Source organism: Tricharina praecox (assembly GCF_024521635.1).
Source record: "Tricharina praecox strain CBS 144465 chromosome Unknown BZA05scaffold_18, whole genome shotgun sequence".
Lineage (NCBI taxonomy): Eukaryota > Fungi > Ascomycota > Pezizomycetes > Pezizales > Pyronemataceae > Tricharina > Tricharina praecox.
The window spans coordinates 704509-722522 of NW_026250420.1; the positions used below are offsets into that span (position 1 = coordinate 704509).

An 18014-nucleotide genomic window follows, 5' to 3' on the forward strand; every position below is an offset into this window, starting at 1 on the left:
ATACCGAACGCCCGGAGACGGCTGTGGGCTGCTACATACGGACCACTGCGGGAATAGGTACTCGACACCGGGTGTGTACTGGATAGTAGGCAGGTATAGAGTAATACTGGAAGCGAGCGGTGGAGTCGAGCCTTCCATGTTCGAACGTCTTGATGACCCACGATCCACGGAATCGAGACCATACGTACCTAGAGTAATGCCCCCGTATGATCTGTATGTACCTGATGTATGTAGTTACATCTCACGCGGCCACGGAATATGTAGTTACATCTCACGCGGCCACGGAATATGAATCTCATCTTTAGAGTTCCTGCGAAATATCTCACTCGGCCGGCCGACTAAGCTCGTACATATGATGTGCCAACGGTACGGGCGACGGATTGACCTTCCACCCCCCACAGCCAACGGTCCAACGCAGGAATCTTCGTGTAGCCTGGTGGGCTGGGTAGTCTGGGGCTGGGTGCCTGTGGCCTGGAGCCTAGGAGGCAGTAAGGCCTGTAGACTCCTATAATCCGCTTCAACATATATCCGTCCGTATGTAGGCATCTAGATAACTGGTACCTGTTGGAAATTTGCAACGCCGTCGCCCCAAGGAATACTCGGAGTCAAGGAGAACAAAGCCGCTACGGATCAGCAGCAAGCAGGAGGAAGGGGAGGGGGGGAGGCGGTGCATGTGAGCCGAGCTTGTACTCTCCCCCCTCTTCCTCCTCGTCTTCGCCGGGATGGTTGGTCCCCAGGATGGTTGTCCCCCTGGATGGTTGTCGCGGTTATTTGCTACTGCTACTGCTATGTACTGCTAGTATGTTGATAGGTAGCAGTGTGCACTGGATGCACAAGGTAGAGTACTCAGGGTAGGGTAGAGTATAGGGCAAGACCCGTCTAAGTATCTCCATTATTGAAGCCGTACTGATCCCCACTGATCCCCACGATTTACGAATTGGCCGGACGGAAACGCAGACACGCATGACCCAAACCCGGACCACCATTCAACACCGTAAAGCTCGAAGCTCGAAGCCCAAAGCTCGCAGCTCGAACTTCCACCTCCACGCATCGGGCATCGGGATTCGAGGTGCGCCGGTGCGGTGGTGAGCAAGCACGTTTAATGAAGTGGCTTGAAGAAGGTGTCTGGAGAAGCATTCTGGAGATCTAGAAGTCGGCATTTATCGTTTCCGCGTACTACCTACCGACAGTAGATAGAGTATGTATTGTACATACATACAGTCGACAGAATGATCCGCATATGGGTTCGCACCCACGTTTCTCTCCACGTTGTCCACGTTCTCAACGTTCTCGAAGTTGGGTTGGATGGGTTGGAAGCGTTGGATGCCACCACCACCGTATGCTCGGTAGCGACGCGTGGGCAGTAGAGTAAGTTGAGTGCTTTTCTTTCGCCCCCATCATTCATGCTTCGAGTCCGTTCGCTGGTTCATTCGCTCTCGTGGGTCCTGCAGTCTGCAGAATCAGTGCAGATGTCCAGTGCCCGCTATGTACCGTACCGTTTACCGCGGCCTTCGAGAAAAAACAGAAAAAAAGCAAAGTGAGCAGGCACTGGCAGGCTTTAGCTTTTGCGCAAAGAAAAGCAAGAAAGAAAGACAAGAAAGCGCAAAAGCAATTCTCCAACGAACCGGTGGTGGCTATTGGCTCTCTTGCTCCAACTGAAGACACACACACATACGCAATCCGAATCCCGCCCGCCCTCGAACCCCCAAATTCACCCCTTCTTGAACGCTGCAGAACAGAACAACTTTGTTCCTACCATATGCATACTCTAAAATCTGACATCATACGGCACCTCCCGTGTCCCATGTGGTTCATGGTTCAGGTTCTTCGTATTCGTTCGAGGGGGGGAGGGGGATGCACGACGTTGAACTTGAAGTGAGATGTGATCTGATGGCCGTGTGTCGAGACATCTTTCGCCAGCCAGCCAGCCAGCCAGACCAGACAGACAGAGAGACAGACAGGGTCCAGGACAGCCACACAGCCACAGAGATAGCCAGGACAGGTTCCCGAGACAACGACAGCCAGGGCAGGCAGGAACCAGGGCAGGAACCAGCCGTCTCGCGCTTCTCGGAGTCTCGGAGTCTCAGGGCCTCGGACTGGCAGAGGATGGGCAGGGACGTCGTCTAACTAGGGTGCACGCGAGCTTCAGCTTCAGCTCCAGCTTCCAGCTTCCAGAAGCCAAAAGCCCAAAGCCTCCGGCTCTCCACGTAACTGGCCTACGTACTCTAAATGCCCCCCACTCACCGTACGCGAGCCCCCGGCTCACGATGTACGGTACAGTAGGTATGATAGGTAGATGTAGCTGTAATGTAGATAGATATAGAAGTACCTCCTGCGTCGCGCATCCGCACGGTTCTCTCCACTCTCTCCCACTCGCTCCTCCACCACCAGCTCCTCGTCCATCGTTACTACTCGCTCAGCCTCCACCACCTCCTGTGTAACTACCTCCTCCCAAATCGCTCCCACTCGCTCCCACCCGGCCTCCAACCGCCTAAGATCGGGGGACCAAGCGAGTGCAGACGCTGAAACGTCCTTGGAGTACTCCTATGTATGATACGTCCTACGTACCTCCTTACGTACCGAATGTAGAGTATGTAGAGTGAATACGGGGGGGTTTTTCCGCGAGCGACACGCGAGCGACACAGCGCTATCAAAGACAGCAGCAGCAGCGTGTCTCAATGGTTCAATGTCTCGACTCTCAATGTCTCATCCTCAACCGATGCGGTGATCCAATGATCCAACCATCCAACTATCCAACGATTGGCCCTGGTTGCTTCGCCAGGTACTCTGCCTACAACCTCAGCTTGAGCCACAGCCTTGACCTAGTGAGAGCCAAAGCCCGGTTCCTCGAAGTTCGAACACCGGCAACGCCGAGGTGACACGGGCTCCACTGTTCTACCGTTCTACAGCCCGAGAGAATCGGCAACGCAGGGGAGAAAAGGGCTGAGGCTGAGAACGTGGGCATGCGGAAGATGGTGAGGTCCCGCCTGGGGGGCGGGTATGGGCATAGCACGAGGTTCTGCGTAGAGCACATACGGTACGGTAGAGGATGTTAGGTATGTATGTTCATTTTATACGGGTAGGTATATACCGGACATACCGTATATACCGAAGCTCGGTGATGATTACATACTATTACTATTACTATACCGGTAATACTACGGCATACACAGGTCACAACAGCTGCACTTGCCGATCACCATGCAAACGATTCTTGTTCTCTGCCAGCTTCTCTGTATTCCAGCCATGAGGCCAGCTCTGCAGCCTGCAGAAGCGCTGTCCGGCTACCGGTTCGGACCCACGCGGACTCGCGGAGGGCGGGAAAGTGGCTACCGATTCTGCGGATGTTTGGGTGAGGGGTAACCAAGTATGCATAAGTACATACCATCCCTTCCACCGGATCTTTGCAGGGAGGGAGAGAGAGACAGAGGCGACGGGATGCTTTTTTGTAGCAGGTAATTGGTACATAAGCAAGCAGGTGGTACATACATACCTGAGGGGGAGTTTGTCACGAGTATCACATGTTCGAGCTCAATCTGGCGGGAGGAGGCGGTAAAAACCATCGTGAAAACTCTTCTCGTCGCAAACAGAAACGAGGGTGAAGAAGAAGGAAGGAGGGAAGGAACTCGGAGTCTTGGGATGAATGGAGGAGCAGCCAGCGGCCAGCCGCAGCCGCAGCCGCGTGCGAGCGCGCACGTCATCCAGGACTATGTTCTTCGAGGGCCACGACACGGAGCCGATAATAGATAATGGATTATGGATTATGGCTACCTATCGATATCGACTGCCAGAACTCCATGAGTCTAGGTATGATTCCATGAGCTCGAGGATCAATGTTTCAATGATTGATCGGCGGGAGACGCGCGAATCTGCGATTCGATGGTCTAATAGGGCCCTAAGGGGTCCTGGAAACCTAAGCTACCTACCTAACTAACTCGTAAGGCATGAACATTGGGACAGGAAGCTTGAGCAATGAGGATGGTGATACTAGTATGGTATGGATACCTATGCTATGTAGAGTATGTACCCTTGGAGTCTTGGACGGTCCAAGAGAGATGATTCTTGCACATTGGGAGTCCCGGCCCTCGAGTAGATAAATACGGTAGGTGGGTACGAGTGGAGAGCAAAAGACGTATATACCAGGTATGTAGAGCAGTGGCTGAGTGGTCTACCGTACACACCGGTACCCATACCAAACAGCGCGGAAAAGGGGGATATTGATGGTTGGTCTTCGGAAACTCTCCAGCTCATGGTGAGAACGGGCATTGAATGTTCACCGGCCGGAAATGCCCTTCCAAAAAGCAAAAGCAAAAACCCCGATCTTCACTTGCGCACTGCCGTCAACCCATAGGTGCGTAAACATTCTGCCGACCGCACGGACGCATTCCATGCGAAAATAGGTGCATATCGCACTCTTTTTCCGGCGTCCTCTCGGGAACGGGGGAAGGTACCGGTATGATATGTAGAACCGCGCAGCCTTTGTTCAACGAGGAGCGCTTGTTTCGAGTTCGTCGGCGTGGGCGCCCATCGGGGGGGGGGGGGGGGGGGTCGCCGGGTTGGAGACTGGGCGGAACATAAGCGCGCCATCACCGCAGTTTGTGCTGCGGTCTGCAGCCAGGGAGAAGGGGGTCGGTTTTTCATAAGTAGAACTCGGAAGCCTTTCCAGCCATGATCCGATAATATCTACCAAGTGCCTATCTGCAAGGTCAGGCCAGCACTCAGATGAGGCGATGGATGGATGATCTCGTGTTACTCGCCCATCGTGCGATAGTAACAAAATAAAAAAGCGGGGTTCCGCATAGACGACGGACGAGTCGAGTCCCCCCTCTGCGGGGTGTGTGGGGAGAGGGGGGGCGGGGGAGGGGGCAAGGGGTGGCCGGGGACCTGCGATCACTCTCGGCGCGGCGAGCTGTTTTCCCGGGCGGGCGGTACTCTAACCACTAGAGTGCTCTCGCGAGTCGCCACTGTGGGCGAGAAATCCTGGGTCGGGACAAGCTGGCTTCGTTCGGCCGGCCGCCTGTGAGGTGGTGCCAGATGGGATGGGAACGGCGGGGCGGCGGTCCCAGCAACTCTACTCCGCCGTCCCGTCAGACGCGAACGAGACACAGCGATACTCAACTCTATTCACCGCGTTCGTCTTTCTGCTTACAACCGGGAAGAGGGTGAGTTCCTCTTTCTTTTGTTCGTTTTTATTTTATTTTTACGGCTGGCGCAGGAGATCAGTTTTGCGCTTGCTTGGTCAAATCTAGAAGCGGTCTAGAGGCAGTAAACATCTCCAGACTCTATTCTGGTTAGTCTCCAGAGTAGGTAAGCCGCTAACGAGTTGACCCGGATGCGAGTGCGCTGCGAGTCTGCGACATCCATCGTCCATCGCTTCTGAGTTCTAAACCAAAAGAAAAGTTGCTCACCTAGTTTAGTCCTGTTTGTCCTGTGTGGCGAGCACTGGCGATGCGTTGACGGACAGCCCCCCAGACCTGTTGGGCTTTTTTTCTTCTCTGTTTTGCATGCCACCACCACCCAGCACCACCACCCAGCACCACCACCAGCCTGAAGATCGATCCCACCACCAGCTTCACACGCTGCAGACCCCTCCCCAGGCCCCACACCGAACGAGGGGGAAAAACATGGGGGCAAGGATCATCCTTTGATATCCTGGAGGGCCGGCGAAGAAGTGCAACCAGCTTGCAGCTGCTCCCGAAGGACCCGACGGAGGTGGAGGTGGAGGTGGAGGTGGAGGTGGAGGGTGGTGGAAGTGGGAGTGGAAGTGCTGCTGGTGCTGATGGTGTGTCAGTCAGTTCTTGCTTGCTTGCCTGCCCTTTGTTCGTCGGTAGTGCTCTCTTCTTGCTTGCCTGCCTATTGCTTGCTTGCTAGATGCTCCCACTATTCGTATTACTACACCCCACTTACTTTGACTTACCGCTGTCTGGTTCTTAATCGTCTCTGACCCCGGATTTTCCATCCTCCCTCTCCTGGAAAGCCCGCTTTTTTCTGTCTTGCTTGTTCGTCCCCCCGCCCGCCGCCCGCCCGACTTCAGTTTGGACATCGCCAGACAGTCGACAACCCCAAGCAAGAAAGAATAAAAAAACAAAAAAAAAAAAAACAAAAAAAAAACTGGAGGGCGACGAAGGACGACGACAGAAATGGCGCCCACGCCCATTCCTGCGGAGAACGACAGACTACCCGATAACTACGGTCAACCGGGCTACGTCGCCGAATACCGTGGATATGCCCTGCTGCTCACAGAGCTCATCATGATGGCCGTCACCCTCATCATCGTCGGCCTGCGATTGTTCACGCGTGTACACATCCTCGGCGCAATGCATTCGGACGATTGGTGGATCCTGCTGGCAACCGCGATCCTGATCGGACTTACAGCGGTGCATGGTGTTGGTGCGTTATGTCGCTCCAGCGGTGGTCGTGGTTGTGGTGGTGGTGTAGGTCGCGGGCCGGGTTGCTGATGGGAATTGGGGTTATAGGAGTCAAGTACGGCATCGGAAAACACACATACGATATATCGCCGGAGGATAGCAATGTCGCACTTACCGTGAGTCTTTTCTCCGTTCTCGCTCCCCGTCGTCGTCGTCGCGCGAGTGATTGCAGCTCCGGTCCAGTCAGCTCACGCAGATTTGTTTTACGCAGATGAGTTACATCGGCCAGATCCTCTACGTCACGTCACTCGGCTGCGTCAAGATCTCGCTCCTCCTCTTCCTACAGCGAATCTTCCCCTCGGTGGTCATGCGCCGCATCGTCCGCGGCATGCTCATCTTCGTCCTCTGCTTCGCGGTCACCAACGTGTTCCTCTTCGCATTCCAGTGCGACACGCCCGAGTACTACTTCACCAAGATCAAGGGAGACGCAAAGACCAACGGCGGTGTCTGTCTCCCGCCGCAGGTGGTCTACTACCCGATGGCTGCCGTCAACATCCTTACCGATCTGATCATCTGGCTCTTGCCCGTGCCCATGATCCTGAAGGCGCGCCTGTCGAAGAAGGAGAAGCTGGGGCTGCTCTGGGTGTTTTTGATTGGAGGAGTGTGAGTCGCCACGAGCAATCCGCAATCCGCACCCTTACTGACATCCACAAGTGCCGTCGGTGCTAGCATCGTTCGCCCTGTCAACCTCCGCGACATCATGGAGGATGGCGACCCGACGTGGAACATGGTCAACGTTTCGGTATGGGCCATGGTTGAGACCTCTGTCGGAATCCTATGCACGTCCATTCCGGTGATCAAACCCCTCGTTCTCCGCGTCGCGCCGCGCCTCCTCCTTTCGACCGGCGAACGCAGCCGCGGCGACACGTACGCACGCGACGGCTCTCACATCGCGCGCCGCAACTCGTTCGCACTCCGCTCCATCAAAGTCACGCACGACATCCACCAGGTCGAGGATGACGCGGTCAGCATGCAGAACTACGGGTTGCAGCAGCCGGACGTATCCCGGGGCTTCGACGACTACAAGGAGCCGCCGCTAGAGCCGCAGAGCCCCGCACTGACAAAGACCTCGGCCGAGGGCGGCAGTCGGGGGCCTAATGGCAGCGATGAACGGCTCGTCACCCGACTGAGCGAGGAGAGCGGGAGCGTGCGGAAGGAGGACGGGTTGAGTCCCATGCCCAAGGCTGTTGTTAGATAACGATACCCCCCCATATTCCCAATACCCCAAATGTCTATTTCCTTTAATGTATTATATTGCCCCCCATTTCTTCTTTTCCATTTCATTTCCATATTAACGCTTCTTTTGGTTGCTACATTCTGTACATATTAACCGACATTCCGAGCATTTTTTTCAGCATTTTTTTTCATGTTCTTTTCTTCCTACCTAGCAAGCGGGGAATGTAAATACTTTTCACTTGCACTCACGACTGGTATGTAGAAGTATGTACCGATAACGAACGAACATATGGAGCCGGGACTTCCGGGGCTGAAAGTCTGAAAGTCTGAAACAGAAGGAATGTAGTTCCTCCGATGCCACCGGTGATGTTGGTCGCTATATTAGACCTGTAAGACTGTAAGACTACCTAGGGGGCCGATTATCCGGGCCACTGGACTGGAATCTGGAGACGCTGGAACGGATGCGTCAGTGGCGGCGATGATCGGTGTGTACATACGTCGCGTTGTAACCATGGACGGGTATGCGGATGACGTCGGCGTGGTGGGGCGGGCAGAGGGATGCGGACGTCGATTTTTGGTTGTTTAATTCGACCTTATCAGATCATTACTGTACACACGTCCAGTTCCATCCCACATGCGGACGCCGATGGGATGTGGATGGGATGGGGATGTGATGTGGATGTGAATAGGAGGGTGATAGATCATGTTGCTGACGGGAGCTAGGTAGGGGGGGTTGCTCGAGTGGGTTCTACTCTACTCTACTCTACTCTACTCTATGTAGATCTGAGGAAGTGGAGCGTCCGAAGGCTCATGAGCGTTGAGAGCTGTTGCATTCCAAGCACGCTGGTTGGTGGCTGCTATTCATCGTGGAGGCGGATGCGCTTAATGGGTCTATTCAGAGTACTACTGAGTACTACAGAGTGCTACAGAGAGTGAATGATGTTTCTAAGTACCCAAACTACCTGAGTATATAACACATACCATCCACCGAGCTCCTCGCCTCCAACTCTCTGACGAAGATTCAAAGTCACCTTTGATACCGGTAGTGGTACCGGTGCCTGCATTGATTACTATACCTATTACCAGGTAGGTATATAAGCACCCAGCCGGCCGGGGAGAACTACGGACAGCTCCTCCTCCTCCACATCCCCCGTAGAACCCGTAGAAACCTCGCTGCCTCGCTGCCTCCCGTCACACATACCAATATAGGGTACATACCATCCACCATCCACAGAGCTCCTCGCCTCCGACGATGATTCAATGCTACCGGTGCGACGGTGCGGCGGTGCCTGCATATATTACTATACCTGTAGGTATATAAGTACCCAGCCGGCCGGGGAGAACTACGGACTCCCTCTCCCACTCCATCGGCCCCCAACATGAACATCAGGAACACCGACATTGGGAATACAGCCACCACCCGTCGCTTGTCCTGCCACACTAACACAGCACTACGCAGCCGACACAGCCAACACAGCCGATACAGCCGAGCCGGCATTGTGTCCGGCATCCACAGCGTTCACGGCGTTCACGGCGATCAATGCTCGGGACTTCGTAATTCCGATGGCCCAGCGACCCGGAAGCCCGGTAACTTATCCCAATTGCCCGGGAGGGAAGGTGCAATAGAGGTGCAACAGGCCGGGTCGAACATCATCGGACATCATCCCGGGCTTCAGTCGAGTGATCTACCGTGCATGAATGTGTGTGTTGTACTTGCACCAAGCGCCGAGAGGTGGGTTGGGAAATCTACTGGCGCTGCGGCAAAGCGGACTAACTAACGGAGTGATGGGCCCAGCGCTGCGGCGAGGAAGCTGCGCTCAACGCTCGTGCCAGGTGCTAGTTAGGTGCCAGGTGCTAGGTGGCATACCGAGCGGGCGGGAGGCCTGAGTCGGCCTGGACTGGCCGTCGGCTGCGGGTTGGATGCGGGTTGGTAGCAGGCCAGACCAGACCAGGCATGACGCTGCGTGTAGATCAGCTGCAATGGTACTATATACTACGGTATAGTCGCTGCAAGCTTGCAATACACTCTGCCTTAACTTTTAAGCTGGACTGCACCTGCACCTACACCTATACCTGCACCTACAATCTCCCCTCGCTTCCCCTCCCCTCACCTCGCGTCCTCTCGCATCTCGTCTCCCGCACGCGCACCTGGGCCGTGGATGGGAGGGAAGGTGGAAGGTCGCCTCCGGTGTTCACCAGGACTCTGTGCCTCCGGTAACTCCGGTGGCTCAGCTTGTCTCCAGCTATGCGAGGGAGCCTGTGATACCCACTCTATACGCATTGGCGGAGGTTGTGTAGTCGATTGATACGTAGGTTCACTGGCCGTTGTCCGTTGGTGCAGGCTGAATGGCATCTGCAGGTTACATACGCTGGTGATCACTCGCTCTTCCGGGGTGCTGTGCTGGGCTGGAATTCTGAGCGAGTTTTTATGGATATTACTTGGGGAAAATATTGGCATGATTGGGTCGTTGGTGATTGATGACCTCAACGAAAGTTGACTTGGACAGACAGTGGATAGTAGACATTGAGATGGTATGTGTACTTGTATATTCTACAGTAGTTAGTTGCTATGATCTAGATGTGCATATGGTGTGCAATTCAATGATTGAACAAAAACAAGCAAGTGTGATTACCTGGTGATTGAACAAAAATAAATCAAAAACACTGCAAAAATCGACGATAACTTGATTTTCCCGCACTCAACAGAGAGCTTAGGCAGCCTCAGTGGACACTGGACACTGGAGATAGCTCACGCACCCGGACTCCCTCAAGCCTCCAGGTATGTCGTGTAAATTCCTAGAGATGCGAGCCTAGGCATGTAGAAGTGAACATCCCTCCGTGATGCCACTGCATCTGGAGCGGGCAAGAATTGGAGAGGTATGAAATGTGCATACATTCTATGTAGTGATTTTGAGGCCCATCTAGATCACGACAGTAGCATACCGTGCTCCACCTACATTCCAGTCCTTTTTGTTTTTTTAACATTGATTGCATTCGGCCATGGCGATATCCACACACGCTCCGTTTTCACGCCACTGTCCAACCCGACTTCCATCAGACAGCCCCGGCCTGTCTCATCGGCAGTCTACGTTCCAGTGCTCTCAAATACGTACCGGCCATAGCCTTGACTGAATCACAACCATCAAATACGCGACTTGCTTCAGAGATGAGTGAGAAGGTATGATCACATTGCTTTTAACCATCACACCAGAAACCAGCCAAAACCAACCCTGAGCAAAAAGAAAAAGTAGAGAAACAAAAAACAAGCGCAGAACAACAACTACTATAGGGAGGGGGAGGGGGATGTAAACTATCTACAAAAACGACAACCTACTCCTCCTTTTTCCGCTTCTTGTCCTTCTTGCCGTCTTTCTTCTGCTTCTTCACCTTCTTCTCCTTCTTCTCGTCGTCGCCGTCAGCAGCCTCGGCCTTTCTCCTCTTCTTCTCCTTCTTGCGCTCCTTCCTCGCCTTCTCCTCCTCGTCGTCGCTCTCCTCCTCGGGCGCGTCAACATCCATCTTGAGTGCGTCCTCGACGGCGGCCGCAGCCACCGGGGCGTCGTCCATAGCCGCGTCCGCATCGGCGTTGTACGTCCTTCCGCCACGGATCTCGAGCTTCTTGTTGCCAGCGGTAGAGACGAAGGCCTCCTCGCGGGGCAGCGGGGGCTTACCCTCGAGGTGGCGCATGCGGCCCTCGACCTTGCGGCGCATCTCGTGGCCGAGACGGCCCTCGGACGCCTCTTCGGGCTTCTCCTCGTTGAGAGCGTCGTAGCGGACTCCGAGCGCCGTCTTGGCGGCGAGCATGCGCGCGACCTTGCCCTTGTTCTTGCCGGTCGACTGGCCGACCAGCGAGGCGTGGTAGATCAGTCCGTACTTGGGCGTGTCGTGCTTGGTCTTGAGCGCGCGGAAGAGCGCCTTCTCGGCACCGAGGATCTGGAGGGTTGAGGCGGGCGCCTTGGACAGGTTGATGAGCGAGCCGGCGTGGGCGATCAGGCGGGCGCCGACGAGCTCGCCGACGAGGACGGTCAGGTTGGGCGCGATGGCGTTCATCCGTGCGGTCAGGTACGACGATAGCTGCTGGCGGTACTCGGCGAACGAAATGACCTGCTCGGCGAGAGCGCGGATGTTGGTGAGATCCTGGGGGGTGATCTCGGTTCCCATCGAGACCTCAGCCGCGGCCTTGAGTTGCGTCTCGATTTCCTCAGGGAGAATCTCGGACAGGTCGGTGGTCGCGCAGTCTGTACGCATGCCCATGGTTATGATCACACGGGCGTACGCCATGTTGTCGTTGATGATCTTCTGCATCTCAGGAAAGTGCCATCCGTACCATTCCTTGACGCGCATGGCGTAGGTGTTGAGTTCCTTGTCCAAGTCGTCGAGAAGGGCGATCGCCTGCACGATCATGGTGTCGACCTTGTCGGCAGAGAACTTGAGCTTGTGGCGCGAGAGCGAGTGAGACAGACCCAGCGACATGGTGGACAGGTCAGTCGGTGTCAGACCAGGGATCAACGAGGTGAGGTGCTCGCGGATTCCACGGTACAGATCTTGGGTGCTGGAGTCGGAGATGACGTTGAGCTGGAGCCCGGGGATCTTGTTGATTGCGATTCCTGAGCGGGGCAACTGTTAGCCAACACGCTCACCGCAGTACAGCTACTTCTCCGAATCCACATACCCAACTTGGGATCGCTGACCACCAACGACGCCTTCTTCTCATCCTTGAGGCCATCGAGGATCGACGACAGCATGGGCGAGACCTTGGACTCCACCAGCGCCGAAACCTCATCCAGAGCAGTGGCAGCGCTGTCGAACTTCGAGAACTGCTTCAATTTGAGCCTGTGCACGTAATTGTAAGCACAAACCGCGCGCGCATTGTCCGAGTGAGAGAGGAGAAACAAACAATCCCGAAGCACCTTCGGCGGTGCTCATCTCCTTGGCCAAATCATCCTTCTTGAGAAGCTTCTTGTCCTTTGCCTTGAACAGAGCGTATCCCGCGCTGGTTTCCGCGAGGATGAGGAAGGTCATTGTGTAGGTTTCTGTATTGCTCGTCTCGCTCTAGATCCCTGAATTGAGTCTCAAGTCAAAGAGTGGAGATGGGTGGGCGTTGTGGTTGGTGGTGGTGGGTGGTGAAGGTTGAGGAAAAAAGAAGCCAAAAAGAGAACTTTTTTCCTCTGCAACGCAGTGCGCCCGCCAATCCCAATCAGCGGGTGCCTTAGTCATCCACGTGACCAAGATGCGGCTCAAACAAACATCTGCAAAAGTTCTTATTCAGGATACAACCTGACTAGATAACCGGACCCCGACGAGGAGAAAGACTGCCGCCGCTGTTCCACTCCTCGATTCACCACACCAACAATGGCAGCCCGCCTGATCCCCCCATCCCTGGTGGCCTCGCTGTCCTCCCTGCGGATAGCACCCTCCTCCGCCATCGCCGGTACATACCCCACCAACCTCCCCGCCTGTACCACACCCCACTAACCCCCCACAGCCCGCAGCTTCAGCACATCCAGCACCCTCACCTCCGCCGAAAAACGCAAAGCCTTCAACCCCTACGCCGCCGCCATCTCCAAAAAGCGCAAAGAAGCCAACCTGCACCGACAAGCGGAGCTGAGCGTGCAGCGCGCCTCCACCGCCGTGGACCCCGTCGTGGGTCGCCCCACCGCCTTCATCGAGTCTCTCGAGACGCCGCTACCGCCACCCCCCTCCCTCGACGCCGTCCTCTCCAGCTCCACCGCCACCCCACTCACGCAGCTAAACCACTTCATCACGCCCACGGAGCTGCCCCACTTCCTGTCCACCAGCAAGCACCTCACCGCGCCCGTCCGCTCCAGCGTAGACACATACATCGACCCGGAGCTCGCGTCGGCGCACTCCGCGCGCCACGACCGGGCGGTCGAGGCGATCAAGCGCATCCTCTCGCTCGCCAACGGCAGCTCGAAGGACCGCACACGCAGCAACACGCAGCTGTGCATCGACACGTTCGGACGGCACGTGACTGACGGCGCGCTGCCGCGGGACCCCGGGGTGCCCTCCGCCGCAGAAACGGCAAAGACACCGCGCGCGGGGCCAGATACCGGTAGCAGCGAGGTCCAGGCCGCGATCCTTACCGTCAAGATTAGGACTCTGGAGCAGCAGCTGCATAGAGACGATGGACATCAGTCGAAGGATAAACATAATAAGCGTAACCTGAGGCTCATGGTGCATCGCAGGCAGAAGCTCCTCAAGTACCTCAAGCGGAAGGAGAAGGGCGGCGTGAGGTATAGGAATGTACTCGATGCACTGGGATTGGATGATGCGGCGGTGATGAATGAGCTTTTCTTATAGATGCATGCTGGTGGTTCATAGCGGAGGGTGTACTTGTACAAAATAGATTTCGGATGGGAGAGCAAACATATGCCATCGCCAGACGGAGATCCCACTACTAGAGATGTACCCGCGCATCATCCCCTCTCCGCCATTACCTCTTTCCAGACAGACTCCACCAATCGTTTCTCCAGAACCATCAAGCAAGCGAGCATCAGTCGCATCATCATCTTGAATCCGCAATATTATTCTTACCCACCACCCTCCTCCCTCCTTCCCTCACCACCATCATTGCTCCCTTCCCCCAAAGCCATCAAGCCAGTAAACTGTTCAATAACCACCACACCATAGATACTGTACACTGAATGCTCAAAACGCATCACTCAAAACACACCAATCAAACAAGAAGAAAGAAGAAAACGAAACGAAAGTATTATACCACAGTACCACAGTTCCAGTACAGTACTAAACAGTACACTCTATCAGCCAGCCAACAAACGTGACGAAACATGACGAAAACGAAAGTGAAACCCCGAAACTCCACCCCACGCCGCGCGACCCCACCCCGCCCCACCCCGCCCCCGTCCCCGCCCCCAACAAAGTGAAAAACAAATACATGAAGATGAAGATGGTATGTAATACATGGTAGACCCAAACGAATGAAGAGGAACGACGACATAGCAGAGAATCAGAATCAGAATCAGAAAAGCAGAAGTATCAACGAAAAGCCAGTTATTTTGCGTAAGATCTACCCGAACACCTTCAGCAGCCCCCAGATACCGACCGCGCTGACAACGGGAATAACCACGTTATCATCGAGGCCCCACGCATCCAGGACCTCGCTCGCGCTGGCCACGATCCCAGTGAGCACACTAATCGCCGCGAGCGCCACGCCGCCGGAGACCTCTATGCCTCCCAGCGCCAGCCTGCCACCCCACATGACGCCTCCCACAGGATCATCCGGATACGCCTGGGTAGTCGGGACGATGATGCCCCACCAAGCGGCAGCGCTGACCGCGCCGACGACGGCGGCGGCCAGGCTGCCGGCAAGACTCTTCCCCGCGCGGATCCGGGGGGTGTGGCGACCCCACGCGCGGCCGAACGTGCTTGCGGCGGTGTCGCACCACGATAGCAGCAGGATGCTGAGCGTAGCGACGTCCTTCGGGAACACGGCGAGGACCGTGATCGTCCCCACGAGGTACCATACCACCCCGTTCCAGCCGCGCACCTCGCTCTCCCGCATCAGCGCCCCGAGGAATCGGATGTACAGCTTGTTGAACGAGTCGCTGTAGAAGCGGAGGAGGTCGGCGGTCGCCACTGGGATCAGAGTCGCCGTCAACGGCGGGACGAGCGTGCTCGGCTGGTACCCGCTGCGGTAGAGGTAGATCGCGAGGAACCCGATCGAGACGTGGAGGACTTTGCGCGGCACTTCGTGTTTATGGATCTGGCCGTGCATGTTAGCAAGCCAACCCCACAGCCCACAACCACCACCAGGATACAGGGAGGGTGTCACATACAAACTTCGAGAACGTCCGATGAATCGGGATGAGCCCCAGCGGACTCGGGGACCTCGACAGGGTGCGCCATGTGTTCTTTGGGGGTGCCAGGAAGTCCCGGCGGCTCTTTGGTATGGGCGAGCGGCTTCGCGGCGACGACGATGTCGATGTCGACGGGGTGTTGTGGTCCTCCTCGTCTTCCGATGCTGACGACTGGTTGTGGTGGTGCGCGGCGACGACGAATGACGACGACGAGGTCGAGCGCGAAATTGTCGAGGGTGTTCGCACTGGTGAGGACATCTTTTTTTTTGGCTTGAAAGGAGCGAGCTGTGGGCTGGAGCGTAAGACAAGGAGCGTGCACGAGAAGCAGATGCTCTATCCAGTTGTTGCGGTTGCCTTTGGTGGTTGGTGCAGAGTTTCAGGTGGTTTGTGGTTTGTGGTTGGTGGAGTAACGCAGGGCGTAGGTAGTATGTAGAGTGAAGGTTCGGATGTGCCAAAGCCGGGGAAGCGGAGAGGAGGCGATGTGTCGTGTCCGTGTGTCGGGGTCGGGGTCGGCGGCTGCGCGATCTTCTGCTGTGTATGCGAACCCCTTCTTCAAAGCTCACGGCGGTCGTAACTAGCAGAGTGTAGTAGAGAGAGTGGAGGAGTAGGAGCAGCAAGCAAAGTGAAGTTTGTACAAACTCAACCAAACAGAGCAGGCAGGTAGGTAGGAGTCGCAGTTATGTAACGTCAGTGGGCATTTCCTGTTCTGTTGCACCTTGTTCCTGGAGAAATCGCCCATCCGTGATCCGCTTACCTTCCCACCCTCCACCCTCCAAAGGCCAAACCCTTTTCCCGCCAACACCGCCCCCAGTCGCAGCAAAAGAGGCTTAGCAGACGAAATGACTTCAACGAGGCGGAGATTTGCATGTGATACCAGCAAATGCCCTCGAAACTTGGCCAATCTTCTTCGAATTCTTCTTTTCTTTCTTTTTTTAAGCGGGGGGTCACGGGACCCGGGGCCCGGGCACTGGGCGGGCCGGGGGGAAAGGATATTGCTGCTGCCCCCACGGATTTTTAATCGGATCAGCAATGAGCGAACGGAACGCTCCCAGTGACGGATCACTCGGTTATCGGTCTGGAAAAGAGAAGGAATAAATTGTGCGGCATCCATATAATGTGGCCAGCAGAACCGCCACAGGTCGTTGACGCCCAGTTATGTTCGTGTTCTTTCCTCTCTGCGTGGTGTAAGCCAGGGAAGAGACGCAGCCACTCCGGCCATGGTGGATACGAATACGTACGACGGATCATATCCGAGCACTCACTCAACCGGTTGCCACTGACGATAATTACAACGGACGTCCGAAATACCCAGTAGTCAAGCCAAGGCACGAGTAGACAGTATTCGGCAGAATGTGTATATCACCACAGTCCAGATGGGTTGCACGCGATCACTGAAGAAACAAACAGAAACCCCAGCACAATATCAGTCATCGCCAATATTCTACCCACATGGAGTAAACCAATCGCTTGGAACAGCCATCCGTGTTCAACAAGTAAAAACCCACATGTCCGGCCCATGACATGTAATGGAGATGGATTACCTGAAGTTAGGTATTCGACAGTGCGCGCCAGTGAATGTGCGGATTGAATATCTACCTACCAAGCGAGGGTTCATTCGCATGGAGCTCTACCATGTAGACCACAGCGAACCAACCGAAGGAAGTCTTTCCCACCCCGAAAGATCACCATGCCAATCGTCAGCGACGTCGGTTTCCGACTCCCGAGTGATGTCCGACGCTGGCTGCACCCACAGAATCAATACGTCTCCAGTAATTCGTCGATTGCCGCTTCCAATCTGCCTACTTTACATTCTTCGTGAAGCCAGGAAGTCCATCACTACCACCAGAGCAGCAGAGAAACAGTATGTAAAGAGCATCAGGAATGCCTTGAAACTGTAAAAACCCTTATCCCCATCGTTCATTAATCGGAAATCCTTCTGTCCAGTCCCGGTCGATGGATGCAATCCTCCCGCCATATAAAATTATAAACCCAGAAAGCTCCATAATATGCGCCGGCGTCCTTACCTGTACAGTGTACATAGGACGACCATGGTATATATCCTACCCTTCCCACCCTTCCCTTCCCTTCCCTGACGCTCCATCCATCCACACGACGACAACAGCGATCACCCATCTCTCCCATAGCTATCATACGATGCACACCGACACCAGGTATAGTATACCTAGCATCTCATCCCCCCCGGCAAGCTGCACTCCACGAGCGCGGCCTTGCCATGGTGAATGTACGGACATCGACGCCAGACACCACCTGCAGAGGTTTATCCGAACTACTCTAGGTAGGCTCTGCCACATGACTTCCTACCAGGCGGGTCAAGAGATATTCTGCAGCGGCCGGGGATGATGCGTGATGGATGGATTGTATGGATTGTAGCACAAATCGAGGGGGATAGGCTGGATTGTAGCACAAATCGAGGGGGATAGGCTGGATTGTAGCACAAATCGAGGGGGATAGGCTGGATGGCAAGACTCCACTCCCCCCGGCAGTTCAAACAGCTTCGCAGCTGGAGATAGAGTAGATGATGAACTTTGAAGCGTAGAAGGTAGATTAAAAACTG

The 18014-nt window shown here is 55.3% G+C and overlaps 4 protein-coding genes across 4 annotated transcripts; 2 read left to right on the forward strand and 2 right to left on the reverse strand.

The window, feature by feature from the left end:
- The first annotated feature begins 6078 nt into the window (after positions 1 to 6078).
- BZA05DRAFT_403285 (uncharacterized protein) lies at positions 6079 to 7947 on the forward strand. The gene is made up of 4 exons (XM_051484180.1): positions 6079 to 6390; positions 6477 to 6544; positions 6640 to 7031; positions 7083 to 7947. The coding sequence occupies exons 1-4, from the start codon at positions 6141 to 6143 to the stop codon at positions 7624 to 7626; spliced, it is 1254 nt and encodes a 417-aa protein (XP_051338037.1). The 5' UTR covers positions 6079 to 6140; the 3' UTR covers positions 7627 to 7947.
- A 2825-nt stretch (positions 7948 to 10772) lies between these two features.
- On the reverse strand, positions 10773 to 12760 carry BZA05DRAFT_437444 (nucleolar protein NOP58). The gene is made up of 3 exons (XM_051486451.1): positions 12499 to 12760; positions 12274 to 12434; positions 10773 to 12208 (listed from the first exon to the last, which is right to left on the reverse strand). Exons 1-3 carry the CDS (start codon positions 12621 to 12623, stop codon positions 10935 to 10937), a joined length of 1560 nt encoding a protein of 519 aa, XP_051338038.1. The 5' UTR covers positions 12624 to 12760; the 3' UTR covers positions 10773 to 10934.
- Positions 12761 to 12888: 128 nt separating this feature from the next.
- Positions 12889 to 14000, forward strand: BZA05DRAFT_355745 (uncharacterized protein). Its single transcript, XM_051481391.1, has 2 exons — positions 12889 to 13032; positions 13087 to 14000. Exons 1-2 carry the CDS (start codon positions 12954 to 12956, stop codon positions 13920 to 13922), a joined length of 915 nt encoding a protein of 304 aa, XP_051338039.1. The 5' UTR covers positions 12889 to 12953; the 3' UTR covers positions 13923 to 14000.
- Positions 14001 to 14479: 479 nt separating this feature from the next.
- On the reverse strand, positions 14480 to 16194 carry BZA05DRAFT_355749 (uncharacterized protein). The gene is made up of 2 exons (XM_051481392.1): positions 15419 to 16194; positions 14480 to 15345 (listed from the first exon to the last, which is right to left on the reverse strand). Exons 1-2 carry the CDS (start codon positions 15695 to 15697, stop codon positions 14650 to 14652), a joined length of 975 nt encoding a protein of 324 aa, XP_051338040.1. The 5' UTR covers positions 15698 to 16194; the 3' UTR covers positions 14480 to 14649.
- Positions 16195 to 18014: the final 1820 nt, after the last annotated feature.